The 18,664-nt window shown below is 57.1% G+C and overlaps 2 protein-coding genes across 2 annotated transcripts in view; one reads left to right on the top strand and one right to left on the bottom strand.

Annotated features, from left to right (window-relative positions):
• The first annotated feature begins 2,467 nt into the window (after positions 1 to 2,467).
• On the top strand, positions 2,468 to 16,760 carry GAREM2 (GRB2 associated regulator of MAPK1 subtype 2). Its single transcript, XM_031466709.2, has 6 exons — positions 2,468 to 2,687; positions 5,668 to 5,808; positions 10,856 to 10,986; positions 11,682 to 12,722; positions 13,671 to 13,840; positions 14,375 to 16,760. Exons 1-6 carry the CDS (start codon positions 2,576 to 2,578, stop codon positions 15,381 to 15,383), a joined length of 2,604 nt encoding a protein of 867 aa, XP_031322569.2. The 5' UTR covers positions 2,468 to 2,575; the 3' UTR covers positions 15,384 to 16,760.
• Positions 16,761 to 18,079: 1,319 nt separating this feature from the next.
• HADHA (hydroxyacyl-CoA dehydrogenase trifunctional multienzyme complex subunit alpha) overlaps positions 18,080 to 18,664 on the bottom strand; it is a 38,969-nt gene continuing 38,384 nt past the window's right edge. Inside the window, exon 20 of the mRNA XM_010991202.3 lies at positions 18,080 to 18,584. Within this exon, the coding sequence (XP_010989504.1) occupies positions 18,439 to 18,584 (146 nt within the window). The 3' untranslated portion in view covers positions 18,080 to 18,438. The remainder of the gene's footprint in view (positions 18,585 to 18,664) is intronic.

The raw sequence follows: 18,664 nt of genomic DNA, 5'->3' as shown, positions 1-18,664 counted from the left end.
GTCAGACCCATCCTCCATATCCTCTGCTGTAGCTCTTCTCTGAAGTACCCAGATGATAGAATCTCATACATATTTCCTGAGTTTTTCAGATGCTAAAAACCACCACCAAATGGAAGAAATTAACTACTTGATGATCATGACTACGTAGCCCCCTACGTAGCCCCCAGACTTTCTGGTGCCGTAGGATTGATCACCATCAACCAATCTGAATTGTGCATAGCTGATCACAGACCTTGGGCCACCCCTCCCTTAGCTGACCATTAAAAATGCTCAGCTGAAACCATTCGAGGAGTTTTAGGTAGAAGCCACCCACCACTTTCTCCTCTGCCCAGCAATAAACCTTTCTCTGCTCCAAACTCCAGCATTTTGCTATTTCTGGCTTCACTGTGTGTCGGGCAAAGGAACTTGTGTTCGGTAACAAAAGGTGATGTCCTCAGCTGGGACAGACAATGAAAGAGGACCAAGTTCAAGTGCAGTGGTTAAAAGGAATGCCTGTGAATGCCTCGGTGAGGGTGTAGAAGCTTAGCTGGAAACTGAGGTCTAGAGCTGAGGTGAACCAGCGATGTTGAGTACAAGAAACCACTGCAGACGTGGCGTCTACATCAGGGCTCGGAGGCCTCTCTCAGAGACAGGGTGAACATATGACCAAATCCCGGTTTACACCCACTGTCTGGTTTTTGCCTGTTGTCTCGCTTAGCACCTCCTTCCCCCTCAAAAGTGACCTTTGAATGACAAATTAGATGGTTACCCTACTCAAGAGAAAGCCTGCAGGGGAGGGAAAGGAAAATGATTCCAAGACAAGCCCCTTTTCACTTGATTCTTTCTGATGCCTCATTCTGCTACCTCCGACCCTCCATCCCCTCCTTATACTCCTGTATTTTCCTCTTTTTCTATTTTTTTCTTCCCTTCTGCCATGTTTCCCTTTCCCATTTCCCTAGGGAAGAGCCCACCCCACCTCCACAGACCCAAGAGAGCTTCTGTCCTCCTGGGTTACTCCAAGTCACACTGCTGTGGTGGCTGAAGAAAGCAAGCCTGAGGGCCAGCTACTTGGCCTTCCCGCGTGTACACGGGGTGAGGTGGGTCCTGTGCTAGGCCAGGCCAGGTTATGGAGGTAGCACTGGCTGGGGGGCAGGAGGCTTGCCTTCCAGGCACAGCTCTGCTTTTTTCCTGCTGTGTGACCTTGGAGCAAAGTATTTATGCTCTCAGAGTCTCCATTTATTTTCCTCTGCAAAAGATGGAGATTGAATGCATGATCTGAACTGTCTCTTCCTGCTGAGAAGTCATGTTCATCTTGTCTGGTGCCATTTCCCTTGGGGTGCCTGTCATGTGAGGTGGTATGTCAGTCACCTCAGAAGAGAGGGTTTGTGAGTACGTAGTGGGGCGGGGGGTTTCTCCCTGGAGCACAGAGCCTGAGGACAAGAGCCCATGGAGCCCTTTCAGGACCAGCCTGGGGGCCAAGGCCCACTTCCTGGCTGCCACATCGCCACATGCCACAGTCCTGCTGCAGCCTTTGATCACCTATAGAAGGTGCCCCAGGTACATCAATGGTGAACCCAGCCAAAGCCACCACAGCTTCTGGGAAGGGCTTCCCAAGAGGAGGTCCGGAGCAGGAACCGAGAGGGTTTGGAGGCAGAAGGTGAGGAGAGCAGGAAAGGAAGAGCAAATTAAAAGAAGGGAATGAGAGAAGGGAGAAGGGGGCTGAGGGACAAGCGTCCACCACCAGTTAGGTGCCTGAACTGCAATTTCCTCATTTACAGAATGGGAGCAATCACAGGCCGTGTGCTGTGTCTGTGCTGGGGCTACCAGCCTCATAGAACTCGTGACAATTGGTAAGAGGGCGCTGAGAACTTGGAAAGTGTTCTATGGTAGGGGCGGAGGGGGCCCTATTAGTCTCCTGCAACAACCAGGGAAGGTAGTGGGATTTGTAGTCAAATTGGGCTTCAAGTTGAGCTGCTACTTGATGTCTCTGAGCCTCAGTTTGCTCCTCAGTAAAATGGGGTTAATGAGGCATCCTTGCCAGGATGTGTGAAGTTGGAGGTGATAAATATCCTAGAGGCAGCAACTGCTGCTGGGATCGCAGTGGCTGAATTTCGGGCAGAAGTTTTGGGAAGCGGAGCCGCACTAGGTCCCTGACCGAGGCCGGGGCACCAGCGAGCAAGGAGAGGGGCGCAGCTCCCGGCGGGGGAAGGGGAATCCGAGAACATCCCTTGGTAAGGAAGGAGAGGCCGATCCCCGGCCCCGACCCTGCAGATGCTGTTCACGTCTTGGTCCAGGCGCCCGCCCAGGGTCCCCGGTCCCCAGCTGTCACCTGGACGCTGGGGCGGGCGATCTGGGCTGGCTGGGAGGCGGGACTTGGCGGCGGCAGCGGACGCGGGCTGGGGGGTGGGGCGAGGGGCGAGGGGCGGGGGCCGGCGCCCCGCGGGGAGGCGGGCCACGTGACGCCCGCAGCCCTGGCCGGGCGGCCAGGCAGGGAGCGCCGCGGCGACCCCAGGAGGTGGTGGCTGGCACAGGAGCCCAGGCCGCGCGGGACTGGCCGTCGGGGCCCTGAGACGGCGGCTCCGGGGGCGCCCATGCCATGGAGAAGCTGGCGGCCGGGCTGGCCGGCTTGCGCTGGAGCATGGGCGCCTTCCCGCTGGACCTCATCGTTAGCCGGTGCCGCTTGCCCACGCTCGCCTGCCTCGGGCCAGGTACTGGGGCTGCTGGGAAGGGCGACGGAGGCGGGAGGGGGGGCGGGAGGCATGGGACCAAAGGGGACTCTCCCGGCAGGTGCTATCTGGGGCCGTGAGGATGCCGCCCCTGCCCTCCCGCTCCCCTGTGCGGGCCCCGTGCCACTCCTGGCGCGCCTCCCTGGAGACCCAGGGCCCACCAGCCGAGGGGCCTCCTCTTCTAGGGCCCCGCAGACTGGGACAGGGACAGAAACCTGGGACAGGGATTGGAGCCGGGCCCTGACCAGAGTTCTCCGGCCCAGCTTTAGCCCAGAGCGCGACGGGACCACCACGCCCGCCCCGTCGGTGCACCCCCTTCCCTGAGTACCTCCCCAAACCCCCGCCCCGGCCGCGCCCCCTTCCATCCCTTTGTCTCTGGCCTCTCACCTCTGTCCTCTCGCATCCCTTGGGCCTTGGACTCTGTCTTCCCACCGCTGCCGACTCCCAGCCCAGCTCAGCCCCTCTTGGGACTCTTCTTGCACCCTCCTTTCGCGGCCCAGGGAGCAGCCTCCAGTCCTCGGGGCGAGCAGGCCACCTCTGGACCGGAATGAGCGAGTCCTCCCGTCCGGCATGCCTCCAGCCCTCCCCACATCTTGCCCCACTTCTCCTTGGGGCCCGGGGGCCCGGACTGCTCTGCTAATGGGACCGTGCCTGGGGGCCCGAGAGGGGATGCCTGGAGTGAGGGGACCGTTTGGGGGAAGGGGGGCTGCTTGGCCGGGGGAGGGGCAGGAGCCGGTGCTGGCAGCCAGGCCGGGGGTTTTGTGTGTGAGAAGAATAGGGGTTTGGCCCGCGTTGGCACACTCGCTTCCCTGAATGCTAATGGGGCCCGTGGCCACAGGCTCCTCTCCTCTCCTTTCCGCGGGGCCGGCAGCCCCTCCTCCGACCCGCAGCAGCGAGTAGTGGGCACAGTGAGAGGCAGTGTGTTCCAGGAGCCGGTTCCGTGAGAGTGACTGTGCCTGGGCCGTCGGGCAGAGGTGCCTTGCAGTCTAACGTCTTGTTCTCCGGATCATCAGTGTTTGATGCCGACTGTGCATGTCAAAAGCAAGGCTGTGTGTGTCTGTGTGTGAATGAAATATGCTGGCCCTAGGTTCTGCCTAGCCACTTCCCACACATCTTAGGCATCTCCCACTCCTGGGGGTCCTTTCTGAGCTCTTCAGTCTGGCAGGCCTCCTCTGACATCCCTGTCACCTCTGTCGTGTCCCTATTGTGCATCTGTTATAATGGTCAGGTACTGTCTTCCTACTGGGCTGCAGGCTCCTTGCAGCAGGGCATTCTGCCTAACAAAGATTACAGGAGGGATCAAATGCATAAATGAGGGAATGAGCAACTGGTGTGATGCCCAGCTGTCTGTGACAGTGGTGGCTATAGCTTTCGTCACCATATATGATCAAAAGTGTCTTGAAGTATTGAAGGTCCCTGTGTGTGTAATTGGGAGGGGCCCCTTAGTGAGACCATGGGATTGAGTTGTGTCATTGGGGCCACAAGCCCCTATCACTGTGGGCCAGGTGGCAGTGATGGTTGAGCTGCTGGTGACCATGACCCATGGTTGTTGGTGTGTGTCCCGTGTGGCTGTGGCCTGCATCTCTGTGGGAGAAGAGCTCTAAAAGGAGGTTGCAGAGTAGGACAGCTTCCTCTGCCTCAGGCAGTGAGGAATTGTGGACGAAGGCTCAGACACTCCCCACCCCACTGCTATCACACATACACACACACACACACATAGTGGGAGCCAGGCCCTCCCGGCAGGTCCTGGACACACTTTATCCTCTCCTGCGCCTCCCTCCTTCCCCAAATGCACACACTTCAAGGAGCTCCTAGCCGTCAGAGTGAACCATTTCCCATTTGGTTGGGTGGCAGAAATTTAATAAATTGTGTCTGAGGGAGCTGGGAAAGAGGTGTCCCCCACCCCCACCCTGCCCATCAGCTGCATCCAGGAGACGGCTTTGCTGGCCTCCTCCTGGAAGCTGGGCCAGCCCCTCCGGCTCCCCTGGAAACCGTTGCTGGGGTTGGAGCCTCTGGGGCCCAGGCCCCTCCCAACACCTTTGCCCCAGTGCAGCTTCCCCCAGGACTAGGCCTCCCCTTCTAAATCCACCCCCTCCTCTGGCCATCATCACTGTATTCCAGAGCCTGGGAGGATGAAGGGCTGAGGGAGGGAGAGACGGGAAGCGGCTTCTCTGAGATGGGGTCGGGGGTTCCTGAGACTTTCTCCCCTCTCCTTTGAGGCAGTGGGTGAGAAGGAAGGCGCTGCTCAAAGAGAGCTAGGAATCAGCTCCTCCAAGCCCTGGCATTCTCCTGACCTGAGTGACCCACGGCTCGGTGGGAGTCCTCTCAGCTGGGATCCACAGTGGACAGCCTCTTCTTGAACCTCTCTGTACCCTCAACAAGGCTCTCCTTGCCTGGCCTAGGCACTGACTTGGGGGCTGAGGATTCTGCTGGTGTGAGTTCGAGTTGTTCTGAGGCCCAGCTCAAGTGTCTGCTGCTCAGCACAGTCTCCCTCAGCCTCCCACCCCCAGCTCATTTGCTACACACTCTGTGAGAGCTCAGACACCACTTAGCACCTCAAACTTGGCTTGTATTCACTGTTCACATCTCTTCCCACCTCCCCATGGGCCAAAGGGCTCCTGGAGGGCAAGGGTTGGGCTATTCGATGGGAGCCCCTGGTTCCAGCACAGTGCCTGGGACAGCAGGCGGTCCAATTGAATGATGAATGAAGGACAGCACTGGGCTGGTTGCTGGGACCCCATTGGGAGCCTGATCCCTGTGATAGGGCCTGACTCAGCCCTGGGGTCACAGCTGGCAGCCTGCCTGTCCCTTGAGCGTTGCTGGTCTGAACAGGGATCACGAGGAGCTGTCCCTGGGCGGGGTGTTGGTGAAGAGGTGAGGAGGTCACCCTGTCTATCCTTTCTGCCCCTCCTAAAGTTCTCTTTTTCTGTCCTTCCTCCTCTATCCTCCTTTCCCCTCCCAGGGGAGTATGCCGAGGGCGTCAGTGAGCGAGACATCCTGCTCATTCATTCCTGCCGCCAGTGGACAACGGTGACAGCCCACACCCTGGAGGAGGGCCACTACGTCATTGGGCCCAAGATTGACATCCCACTACAGTACCCAGGTGTGCCCAGCCAGGGACAGATGGCATAGAGCTGGCGGGGGCTGCAGGCAGGGGGGAAGGGGTGGAGAAGTCTTGGGGGAAGCTGTTGGTGACCAGCCTTTCCCTGGAGCCGCAGGGATGAGCGAGGTCACAGCTGGCAGGGTGGTGATTAGTGTTGGTGAGGGTTAGAGTTAGGGCCCAGTGGTTTTCATACTGTTCTGTGGAGCCTTGGGTATCTGGTTGGAATACTTTGACTCACATTTTCTTTTAAAATAGATTGTAAACTAATGTTTAAAAAAAATTATATCCTCAAACTGCTACAAATCAAACCTTAACCCTAAATAGAGATCTTTGGCGTGTACTGTGATCTGCCTCATTAACCCTTTTGGTACAGACCCTCAAAGAGAACATCTCCTGCCAGAATCTGCCAGTATTGTACAACCAAAAATTTCAGAAAAAAAAGGAACGCTCAGGCTGACTATACAGTTGCATTTGCCAGCTCTAATCCTGTTTTTTTTTTCTTTCAATTTTTTGTTAAACTCATTTTCACTGATTGACTTTGTAAGTGAATGTTAAGATTTTAGACTTTGTTTTTGATTTTAGACTTTTAAATAAGATTGAAATAAGCTAATGAATTTCTACTTCTATATGTTTTACATATGATGCTGATGTCCTGTCTAAGATTTTGTTTGAAGGGATTCTGCTGCTAAACACACACACACACACACACACACTATAGCCCTTTTATTTTATACATGATGAAATGGGGGGCCTAAGAAGGAAAGTGACTTGCCCAGGGTCACACGGCTAGTAAGCAGCAGAGCAAGGGCTAGAACCCAGGTATCTAGACTCCAGAAATGCAGGGTTGTTGTCCCTGTGTGGGAAAGGTGCGAGTCTGGTGGCCATATCCCAGAGATGCCCCCATGCCAGCCCAGGAGACCACAGCTCCTGCATATTAAATATGTGCTGCATGCCAGACACTGGGCTGAGCGTTTTCATCATTGCATCCTCACAGTAACCCTGAGAGAGTCTTATCAAGCTCCAGGAGTTCAGAAGCCAGCCCAGTTCTATTTTTTTAACTGTCACCCTGCTCCCCCCACCCCCACTCCCCCAAAAGGCTGGGAATCCTTTGAGCTGAGGAGGCTCACAGCCCTTCCTCACAGGTACACTGTTCCCCCTCTGGCCCTGCTTAGGCGTCCCCTGAGCCAGTGGGACACGACTAAACCCTTTCCAGGGCTTCTGTTCTTTACAGCACCCTGTGAATTGATATCCCCGTAGCCCCCACACTCCATTTAAAAGGTAAGGAAACTCTCAAGTTTTTGTCTTTCTGACTTGGAGTTCTGTCCTGGGCCTGAGCCCCTGGGGAGGCCTGAGCCCCTGGGGAGGCCTGCCCCAGCTAGAAACTTACCAGCCTGAGTATTTGGCATTGGTCTGGGGAGAGGTCCCAGGTCTTCTTGGGATAGAAAAGCAAATATTTGATCCAGAAGAAGTGTGTGATTAAAATCAGAAGTCATAAAAAAAAAAAAGCAAATATTGGAAAAAGCCCTCATTGACAGACGTGTGACTTTAGGGACTGCACCATTTCAGTCTGTCATTAGGGAACTGTAGGTGCCAAGGGCTCCTAGCCCTTTCCCCGCATCTCTTTTGGTGCCCCCCTGAGTGCATGACAGAGGTTATGGGGTGACACTGGCCCGCCGGGGTGTGGCATCCCCAGCCCCATCATTCCGCTGGGCAGGCTGGGCGCTGCCTGGGTTGGGGCGGGGAGGCCTAGGCCCCTTGGAAGTGGGAGGGGCCGGGCCACTGGCCGGTTAAAGAGGAAGCTCTGACTGCACAGCTCGACGCTAGTTCCTCCTAATGAATTAATAATGTCGCGGGCGAGGCGGCCGGCTGCGGACCCAGAGACAGCCGAGACAGCCGCTGCGAAGCGGGGGAGGGGAGGAGGGTGGCGCCTTGTGCCTAGAGGGGTGGGGGACGCTGCGGGTGACCCGGATCTCCAGGCCACGGCCCACCGCCTGGGAGGCCGGGAGACTGGGCTCCTTGGGGACCGCCGCCCCACGCCCGGCGCTCCTGCTCAGTGCTGCTCCCCAGCCCTGCAGAGCACTTGGCTGTCGCGCCCCATAAGCCAAGTAGTATGCTTCCATTTTACAGGTGGGGAAACCGAAGCCCATAGAGATTAGATAAATTTGCCCAAGGCCACACAGGTGGTAGGTGGCAGAGCTGGGATCCAACAGGGTCTGTCCGACTCCAGAGGCTGTACGTTTACCCACCATTATTTATGGAGCGTCTGCCATGGGTCAGGTGCTGGCAGAGAGGGGTGACAAATAAGAACCTGCTTCAGGCTGGAAGGGACTGTGAGGGCTGTGCAAACGCAGTTCTGGGAGGCCAGGGCAGGGCAGGTCCCTGGACCCACGGGGGACCTCAGGTCTCACGTAGGGGGAGGCTGGGGAGGAAGCTGCCCGAAGCAGGGCTGCAGAGGGAGGAAAAGGCTTCCAGGGGCCGGAGCATCACTCCCCGGAGGTCTCCCTTCCTTCCTGCCAGCAGTGATGACCGGCACTGGGCTCAGGCTGCGGCAAAGGGAGTGGTGCTGGCTACCATGGTTACATTGATCTTCCTGCTGTCCCCCACCTCTAGCCCAGACTTGGCTCCAGCTCTCCCTGCTTGGCTGTTTGGGGTTGGGGGGTTTGTGTGTGGATACGGGGGAGGAGGCGTGGTGAGGGAGAGGGGCTACTCCTGTTGGATGGTGGCAGACCTGTGACGTCCCGGTTTATCCCTGCCCCATCTAGGGCTGAGGCACATCTGAGGCCTTTTTCCACCAGGGTCTCAGAGTGGTTAGGGTAGCTGGGGTGTGGGTGGGGGGTGGGCAGGACTCCCTTCCAGCTTTCTCCTGGGCATTTTCCCTTCTCTTTCTTGGCTCTCACGTTTCCTGCTTGGAGATGGTGGTGGTGCAGGCTCTGCCCCTTGCCCTCTGCTCTTCATACCCTGCATTGGGGGTTCTCATTCTGGGTTTCTGGCTGGGCTGTGGGGGCTCTAAGAACCCCCATACTGTATATAAAATTGTGTGTGTGTGTTCCTGCTAGGAGTACACTGGGATTTTTCTGGGAAGAGGGTCCCCAAAGGGTCAAGTTCCTCTGTTTTTCCTCTTCCCTGAGCCATCTGGCCTGCCCCACAGGTGACGCTGCCTCCCATGGGCTGGTGTCTTCGTCTGTTACTTCTGACTAGGCGTCCTCAAGCCCCTCACCCACATGCTCACCTGCCCTAGGAGCACCCCCTGCAGGGCCTCACTTGGCCTCGCAGTTCAGCCCATGTCCCACAGCTCATTCCTTCCAGGGTCCCAGTTTTGGTTAACAGCTCTGCTGTCTCCATTTCTGACCAGGTTGGTGGCTGAGTCCCTTCCTCCCCCACCTCCTCCTTAACATTGGTCATCCTAGTTTGATGAGGCTCTCTTCCGCGTATCTCTTGGCCTGCTCGTATTTTTGCTGTTCCCTCTATTGCTACCCCGGCTCTTTTCCAGAACTCATTCCCGAGTTATTTACCTGAATGGTTTCTCTGTTGTCTTTATAGAGTTCAACTTGGATCTTGGTCTCTCCTTACTCAGAACACTCCAGTGGGTTTCCTTCTTATGGAATAAAGTCCTACCATGTGGCATTCAGAGCCTTTCATAACCCAGTTGTTGTCTACTTCGGCCCCATCATCCCCCTCCTCAAGTCCTAACCTCTAGGCATCACCATTTGGGGCAGGCGATCTGCTTCCAGGACTCCGTGCCTTGGCTCATGCTGATTCCTCCAGGTGGAATGTCCATTCTGTAAAACTCTTTTCATTGTTAAGATCCCCTCAGACTGCCAGGCAGGTTTCCCCCAACTCAGTGATCCTCTAGCTCTTTTGTCACAAGTCTGTTGTAGCATTTGTCACATCCAGCCATCATTGGGTGCTCACTGTTACACCTACTATACCTGGATTTCCTTGAGGGCCGACTGTATCTTTTTCAGGTTTGCACTTCCTATTGGGCCTAGCCCAGTGTCTGGTACATGGTGGGTGCTTCAAAAATGTTTTTGGAATGAAAAAATGAATGGACTGTGACTGCAGCAACCACTAGGAAGACTACAGAAGCTGAAGAGTCACCTTGTCTTCTCTTGGCCCACACAAGACTCTTCTGTGTAAGGCCTGAGAAGAGGCCTTCTGTCCAGAGGCCAGGGTGGTTCACAGCCTGTCTTTGTGCTCATATAGGTGGGCACATAAAAGGTGTGTGGACAGTGAGGTGAGGTTTACCCAGGGGTGTCAGCTTCATGGATTAGCATTGTTGTTTAAAGTCTGTGTCTGCTGAGGGCATTTGCTGAGCCAGCCAAAGCACACAGCCCTAAACTGCAGGTTTGAAAGGACTCATCTGAGGGAGGGGGCTTTGATCACCTCAGATCAGAGGTCTCTGGGACAGTAGGCCTGGATGTTGGGACCAGTGCAGGGTTTGGGAACGGAACAGATATCAGACTAGCAGCAATTCTGGGCCTCCAAGTCCTGGGTCTGGGCCCCTGGTCTGCCCATTGCATCAGTATGTGTTAGCAACCCAGGGCAGATGCATAGGATGTCAGATCCAGGCAGGGCCCAAGGTCATCTGCTCCATCCTCCTTAGATGAGGACCTAGCAGCCCAGAGAGGGGAAGGGACTTATCTAGGGTCACAGCAAGTCAGAGTGGGGCTGGGACCAAGCGAGCACTCAGCACCCCCAGTACCACACTGATGCTTGGTCAGAGGACAGTTCTGTGTCCCAGTGTTTGGGTGCCAGTTTGTACTTGGTTTTCTCTGGGCAGGCAGCTGCTAGCCTTATCACACACCCACAAGCTTTCCCCTGGGTGAGGGCTGGGCTCTAGTTGCTAGGGATCTGTGCTCACCTTCCCACTGAAGCTTAAACCAGCTGACCAGCTCCTTCCACTAGAGCAAACCTGCCCTTCTGCCCATCTGAGTTCCAGAGGGTCTGGCTAAGAAGAGGGGAGGTGGGGACCATGAGGTCTCTTGGGTGCAGGCCAGGTTCCCAGCAAGCAGGCCCGCGCTAGCAGCCTGCGTTGCCTTGCATGCAGGGAAGTTCAAGCTCCTGGAGCAGGCCCGGGATGTGCGGGAGCCAGTGAGGTACTTCAGCAGCGTGGAGGAGGTGGCCAGTGTCTTCCCTGACCGCATCTTTGTGATGGAAGCCATCACCTTCAGTGTCAAGGTCAGTCCTTCCTGCAAAGGCAGCCCCCAGGCTGACTCTTTCCTCAGGAGGCAAGCCTGACCCTGGTTGGAGGGTCACCCTTAGGGTCTGGGAGGTAGAAGTGTCACAGGGTGGCTTCTGGCAGCCCCTTGAGGCCTTTGGCCATGTCAGAAGAGCTGAGTGTATGAACATCCTGGAAGGGGGCCTAAGAGCTTCTACAAAAGATGAGGAAGCAGGGAGTGTGTCTGGAGGGTCATGCCCTGACTTGGGGACCTTTCAGGGCAGCTGTCCTAGTATCCATTGGTTGTGGGGGACAGTGTAAACAGCCCCCCACTTGTGTACAGGTAACTCTTTACAAACTCTAACCCATGAATTCATTTCTCTTTGGAGTAGTCTTGTCGAATGGGTAGAGGACTATTATTGCCCTAATTGTAAAATAATAATAATAAAATGTGCTGTATATTGAATATTTTCAAAGTATTTAATCCTTACAGCAATTCTTCCAAGCAAGTTATTACATGAGGTAACAGAGTGAAGGCTGCACAGTCATCATGTGGCCTCCCAGGATGGACTGTCATCAGTCCAGGACTCCTGATCTGGTCTCAGTCCTGAGAAGGCCCCAAGGGAGGAGGGCTGTCCTGGATCCGGAAGGGCTTTGCAGGGCTGGCTTTCCCTGGGGCCCTGGCTAAGGCCTCTCCTGGTTCTGGGGTCCCCAGGTGGTGTCAGGCGAGTTCAGCGAGGACAGCGAAGTGTACAACTTCACTCTGCACGCGGGCGATGAGCTCACTCTCATGGGGCAGGCGGAGATCCTGTGCGCCAAGACCACCAAGGAGCGCTCGCGCTTCACCACCCTGCTGCGCAAGCTGGGCCGGGCCGGGGCGCTGGCCGGGGTGAGCGGCGGTGGCCCCGGGGGCGCAGGGGCCGCGGGCGGCGGTGGGGGCTCCAGGCCCATCAAAGGCAAGATGCCCTGCCTCATCTGTATGAACCATCGCACCAACGAGAGCCTGAGCCTGCCCTTCCAGTGCCAGGGCCGCTTCAGCACACGCAGCCCGCTGGAGCTGCAGATGCAGGAGGGTGAGCACACGGTGCGCGCCATCATCGAGCGCGTGCGGCTACCGGTGAACGTGCTGGTGCCCAGCCGGCCGCCGCGCAACCCCTACGACCTGCACCGGGTGCGGGAGGGCCACTGCTACAAGCTAGTCAGCATCATCTCCAAGACAGTGGTGCTGGGGCTGGCGCTGCGCCGCGAGGGCCCGGCGCCGCTGCACTTCCTGCTGCTCACCGACACGCCGCGCTTCACGCTGCCGCAGGGTCTGCTGGCGGGGGACCCGCGCGTCGAGCGCCTGGTGCGCGACAGTGCCTCCTACTGCCGTGAGCGCTTCGACCCCGACGAGTACTCCACGGCCGTGCGCGAGGCGCCCGCCGAGCTGGCCGACGACTGTGCCAGCCCGCGCCGCGCGCGCCTCTGCCTGCCTGCGCCCCCGCGCGCCCCCGGGCCCGCCCGCGCTCCCGCCCCCGGCCCGCCCGGCGACAGCGACCAGGAGTACATGAGCCCCGACTGGGCCAGTGCTCCCGAGCCCGCCGCGCCGCCCGCCGAGATCCCCTACGAGGAGCTGTGGGCCCACCAGGCGGCCGAGGCTTTCGAGGGCAGGGCTCGGCCGCTCCCGGGGCCCGACCTCATCTCCTTCGGGGCCACCGGGCCGCCCCGCTTGGAGCCCGAGGCGGCGCCGCCTCCTGTGCCTCCCAAGTCCGAGGCGGTGAGTGGACGCGGGGAAGCGAGCTGGGGTGGGAGGCTGGGTGCCGAGCTCTGCGCGCCCCGTCCTTCAGGGAGGTGGCCAGCCAGGGCGTAAGGTTTGGGCCTGAAAAGCTAGATCTCCTGGGCCCAGCCTTGGCATCTCAGACTCCAGTCCCTGGAGTGTGTGACCGGTGGCCAAAGTGGGGAAAGGGGAGAAGAAAAGGGTGAAAGAGACGCAAGAGCATTTGTAGTAAAGGGGTTCCAGGTTAGGAGCTGTGGGGACCAAGATGCCAGCAGGTTCCCAGCCTCAGATAATTTGGGGTGAGTCAAGAATAGCGTTACCCAGAAGGTTCCACAGAACAGGAGTCCCTTAAATTGTCCAGTGAAAAGAATGTTCTGTGATGAAATAGGTTTAGAAAATGTAGTCTGATACCCAGCCCTCCCTCTCCTCATTTTGGAGCCGCAGAGTATTGATACAGTAAAGGCTCTGACAAGTCCTGCACTAAGGAAATTTATTTCTGTTTAACACAGAATTTCCCAGCTGAACTTGTCCACAGAATCTGGACAATGCCTATTAACATCCCATGGAGTCCACTCTGGGTGTCTGACCCGTAAGGAAGGATCTAGATGGCAGATAATTTTTACTTCCCTTTCCTCATTACATCATTTTCTTCTTTTTCTCCTTTTCCGTGAGAAGGGAATATGTCTACTAACTGATTGTTTTTGATATACTTCTCTATTTTTTTTCTTGTATTCATGATGGATTTCCAAGGCCAAAAGAGACAGTGTATGTGTTGTGGGCTCTGGATGAGGCTTGCCACGAGGCCAGAGAGATTAGAAGGGGGTGGGGTGGGTGGGTGAGTAGTTGGGGTATAAGGCAAGGCAATCTCTTGGCAAAGTGGGGCAGTGTCAGTCCCAGACTTGCCCAGCTCCCTGGGGACGGGGTGGAATCATGGCCTTGTGCTTGCAGGTGAAGGAGGAGTGCCGCCTGCTCAACACCCCCCCTGTACCCCCCCGGGGTGGTAGTGGCAGCGGCTGGCTCTCGGGCAGCCCTCCAGTGCCCCCACGCTTCCCCAAGCTGCAGCCTGTCCACTCACCCAGCTCCAGCCTCTCCTACTACTCCTCTGGCCTCCAGGATGGGTGAGTCCCTTCCTTCTCCCAGTCCTGGTCCTCCTCAGGTGGATTGAGGCAGGGGAGTATGGGGAGGGGAACAGTGCTGAAGAGGAAGATTTCCGGCCTGGAGTTGGGAGGGTGCAGGTTGCTGAGCAGTGACCAAGGGAGAGAGCATTAGGGGCCAGGGTGTGGGGGCCAGTCCTTTGCTCTTCACCTTCCTGCTTCAGTTTGCTCCTTTCATAAATGATAGTTGGATGGGAGCATTGCTCTGGTTCCTTCCAGACTGGGATCTGCCACAGGATGGAGTGCTCCTTGCTGTTTAAAAATTTCTATGTAATTCAGCATAGTTTAATTTTTCCTGGGATAGGGGGTGCTGGAAGAAAGAGGAGGGCAATCCAAGAGGGTCTCAGGGCTTGGGGGCTAAAGTGTGGACAGGCCAGTGTTGCTGAGATCAGAGTTGCAGCCCCCATGACCCGACAGGAGTTTGTTATGTGGTGTGTGTGACCCTGTCGCGTTTCCCTCTTGCTCTGCTGACCCTTACATCTGTGTGTCTGCCCACAGGGCGGGTTCCCGCAGTGGCAGTGGTTCTCCATCACCAGACGCCTACTCCCTCTATTGCTACCCATGCACCTGGGGAGACTGCAAGGTGGGCGAGTCCTCCAGCCGCCCACCCCCGGGACCCCTACCCTCCACCACGCAGCCCAGCCAGGCCTCCCGGGCCCTTGGAGAGCCCCTGAGCAGTCGAGCTGCCTCCCTCCTGGGGGCTGACACCCCCGTCAAGACCTATCACAGCTGCCCGCCTCCGTTTAAGCCGTCTCACCCCCAGAAACGCTTTGCTCCTTTTGGAGCTCTCAACCCCTTTTCTGGGCCTGCCTACCCCACAGGCCCTTCAGTGGCCTCCTCTCCTGTGCCCACAGCCACCTTGGGCCCTCTGGCTACCTCCAGCCCTGCTTATTCCCCAGGCCCAGGCTTGCCAGGCCAGGCCTATTCTGCTGCTCCCACCTCCTCCTCCTCCTCCTCTGAGTGGCAGGAGCCAGCCCCAGAGCCCTTCGACCCCTTTGAGCTAGGCCAGGGCAGTTCACCAGAGCCTGAGCTGCTGCGCTGTCAGGAACCCAGAGCTGTGGGGGCGCCTGGACCTGGCCTTTCACCCCTTGGATCCCCGAAGGCCTTTGAGCCCGAAGGTTTGGTGCTGCGGCAGGTCCCCACTCCCCTGTCACCAGTGGGCCTGCAGGGGCCTGATGCAGGCGGAACACGACTCCTCCTCACCCAGGGGCGCCTAGAAGGGCCTCCAGCCAGTCCCCGGGATGGGGCCACAGGCTGGGGAGGCCGGGACGCCGCCTCCTGGCAGCCCCCCGCTGACCTGTCTGCACTCTCCCTGGAGGAGGTCTCCCGAAGTCTGCGTTTCATTGGGCTCTCAGAGGATGTGGTGAGCTTCTTTGCCCGAGAACGCATTGATGGCAGCATCTTCGTGCAGCTCAGTGAGGACATCTTGGCAGATGACTTCCACCTCACCAAGCTGCAGGTCAAGAAGATCATGCAGTTCATCAAAGGCTGGCGGCCCAAGATCTGACTTCCCAGCTTGTAGGTGCACAACTGGAATGCTGGTGCGGAGGCCCTGAAGGCCAGCCCTGGGTCTGCTGGGGGCAGCACTCCCAGAAGCGCTCCAGCGGGAGAATCCATGCCAGACTGAGGCAGCTAAGCAGCTACGCAGAGTGAATCCAGGGGAGACACATGTGGTAATGGGGAGCCTCTTGGCCAGACCCTTGCAGGCGTCTTGCCTTTGAGTGTGTGGAGTAAGTGGAGGGGTGGAGGCACCAGTGCACGCTTCGATTCCCATCGAGGTGGGATGGGGAGGGGTCACAAGCTGGCCTTCATGGTGACCTCACAGCTCCCTCCGCCCTGCGGCAGAGCTCCACCAATCCCTCCCGCGTCTCAAGCTTGTAGGTGCAGGTTGGAGACAAGGGAAGATGGCCCATAAGTTAAGCACAAATTCCCAAGTGCCCTCTCTCTGTGCTCTGTGGGCACATGGCCTAAGCTGCCCCAGCGTCTGAGTGCCCCTCCTCCCTGCTCTGCTCCACCGTGTTGGGTCCCTGGCCTTGAGCACAGGTGTGACAAGTGCAGCCTGTGCTGCCCACCTCAGAGGCTCCATCTCTGGGTTCTGGTTTGTGGGTGATGCCCTTGGAAGAGCACAGCTCTGCTGCTGGCCTACTTCCCTAGTTCAGGGAGGCAGATACTCCCCACATACGCAGTGCCCTAGCTTCTGCCCCGGGCTCACTGCACCCAGTCCTCCATTACACCTGATGGATCCAGTCCATGAAGACTGACTCTGTGGAGGAGCAGGTGGATTGAGGGCAGCTGCTCCCTGATGCTAGAGGCAAGTGGTCTTTGATTACTCCCACTTCCACTAGGCTCCTGCCCCTACTGCTGGGTGCCCTTCCTGGTTTCCTGTCACTGGCACCGGCTGGGTGGGTAGGAGAGAAAGCATGGGCGCTTGGGAAAACTGGCCTTTTCCCTCCTGGAGCTCAGTCCTCCTGCACTTGTCCACCTGCTTCAAAGCAGGTCTTGGTGCCCTGGACCTCAAGCATGGTGCTCTGCCAGCACCAGAGCCGGTTGGCCCTCATGTCTGCCCACCCACCCTGTGCCCTTCCCCACCTCGCCTACCAGAACCGCACTCATTCCCGTGCCGCTAGTGTCAGGCCCAGGGGCATCAGCCTTCTCGTCTGCCTTACCTAGCCTACCTAGATATTTATTTCCTCTGTTTTCCTATCTTAAGAGTAGCGAAGCCATGCTGGGGCTCACGCCCTAAGCAAGGCTGCCTGGGCGCTGAGGGAAGGGGAGTCAGGAAGTAGAGCACAGAAACTGTGATGCTGAGACATTTGGTTTCCTTGCTGGTCACTTAATGAATCCTCAAGGGCTAGTGAAATAAACGCTAGACCACTGAAGACTAGTGCAGGTGGAATCTGGGTGTCACCGTGTTCTTTTGGAGGGCCGTGGGGACTGAGACACAACGTGCATGCTTTGTGGGCAGGAGAGGACTTGGGAAATGTGTGTGCACACGGCCCATTCTTATTATGTTCCCCAGAGGCAGCTGGAGGTGTGGCTCTCACTACTTTCTGAAAACCCCTCACTGGCCCCTACCCTACATGGACCTTCAACTCCCACTAATGTTGCAACATCATTCACGCCTCCCTAGTGCTGCTGAGTGGAAAGATCGTACTTCAAAGCTCCATGCCACCGGCCAGGGCCCAGGTTTAACTTCCTGCCCTGTCCAAACGCCTGCCTTGAGCCTCTCACCCCACTCCCTGACCCCATTCCCGAAGCCTGTTAATAGCCTTGCTGTAGAGGATCAGTTCTCTACCTTCTATTGGTCACCTGAAAACCCTACCTCAGCGATGCCTTGGTTTTAGAGTCCGGCTTCCTGGCAACCAGCTGTGAGCATTGAGTAGCCCAGGAGCTAAGCTCTCCACCTGCCTGTCCCAGCAGCAGAGCTGTGCCCGGAGGGCGACTGAGATACAGCTGGAGCAGAGGCAGGAGGAATCTCAATGTTTCAATGTTGAGACTGCCCAGTGCAGTGGGACTTGCATTATGATTCCACACCCCCTCAGCGTGCATCCTTCTGCCAGACCCAGTGAGGAGTCCCAAAGCTGTTTACCCCGACTGGGTAAGGCTTCTGCCAGAACACAAGTACAGGAACTTTCCACACCGGGGGCAGGGGGGAGGGGAAGAGTGGAGGCGGCGGTGGGTTGACTCGGTGCCCTTGTGCTGCTCACACAGGCTGTGTGTGATCACTATGCAGGCACTGTCCACCTTCCGTGCTCTGGGGCCGCCAAGACGTGCAGGGTATACTGACCAGGAAAATGTTATCTCCTCTGCTGAACTCCAGTGTTCCCACAAACGTCCTGAGGTGCGCACGTGAATGAGGCACCAAGAAAAGAACTGGGCAGAATTGTGTGATGAAGACTTGGGAAAAGGAATCTTACATGCTGGTCCTCCGTACCCCTTACACTCGCGCTGCTCTGGGTCACCAGCGCCTCTTCCTCACTAAGCAGAAGCCCATCCAAAGCATTTAAATACAGTCAGTTTCAAAGGATTCAGGTCCATAAAATCCCACTTTCCACCACTGCAGTCTCTCTTAAGGTGCTGCCCAAAACTCTGCCAACACATTCCTCCCCAAAGCACAGGGCTTTATTCCAGCTCACTCCTTGAAGGAAGGGTTTAAACCAGAGGGCAAAGACAGAAGAGAAAGGAACAGGCAGGCAGAGAAGCTGATGAAGAGCCTGGTTTTTATTATGTGTTTGGCTGGGTGCAGACTTGTCCTTACCACCACTGGCCTCCCGGGAGGAACAGGCAGCAAGGATGACTCCAGAGACGCTGCCAGCCTGGGCTTTGAGGCTTATGAATTCATGAGCACAGTGTGTTCCACCTTCCGACATGAAGTACAAACTACTTCACAGCCAGACTTCACCAGGAGGGAGAGACAGTCATAGCTCAAGGCACTTTAATCAAGGCACACACCCAGGGCAAGTTTGTTTTCCTTCTGGTTACTCATACATCTAGACACTACTCTGCTGGAGACCCAGCACGGCTGGCATCAGTGGGCGAGCGACCAGGACGTGAGGGCTTGCTCACTGGTAGAACCTCTTGTTAGGGCTGCTGGCGTGGTCAAGGAGCAGCTGGCACGGGGTGAACTGTTTTCCATAGGCTGCCTCATACTTCCGGAGCCGGTCCACTATCTTCTGAGCGCCGTACAGATCCACAAAGCGGAAGGGCCCTAAGTGAAGAAATAGGACCTTGTTGAAGGAGAAGCAAAGTGAGCTTGAGAATAAAGCAAGCTACATTCTCAGTTTGCAA

Source organism: Camelus dromedarius, chromosome 15 (genome assembly GCF_036321535.1).
Source record: "Camelus dromedarius isolate mCamDro1 chromosome 15, mCamDro1.pat, whole genome shotgun sequence".
Taxonomy (NCBI): domain Eukaryota; kingdom Metazoa; phylum Chordata; class Mammalia; order Artiodactyla; family Camelidae; genus Camelus; species Camelus dromedarius.
Note: the sequence above shows the minus strand (reverse complement) of the source record. Positions and strands in the feature narration are given on the sequence as shown.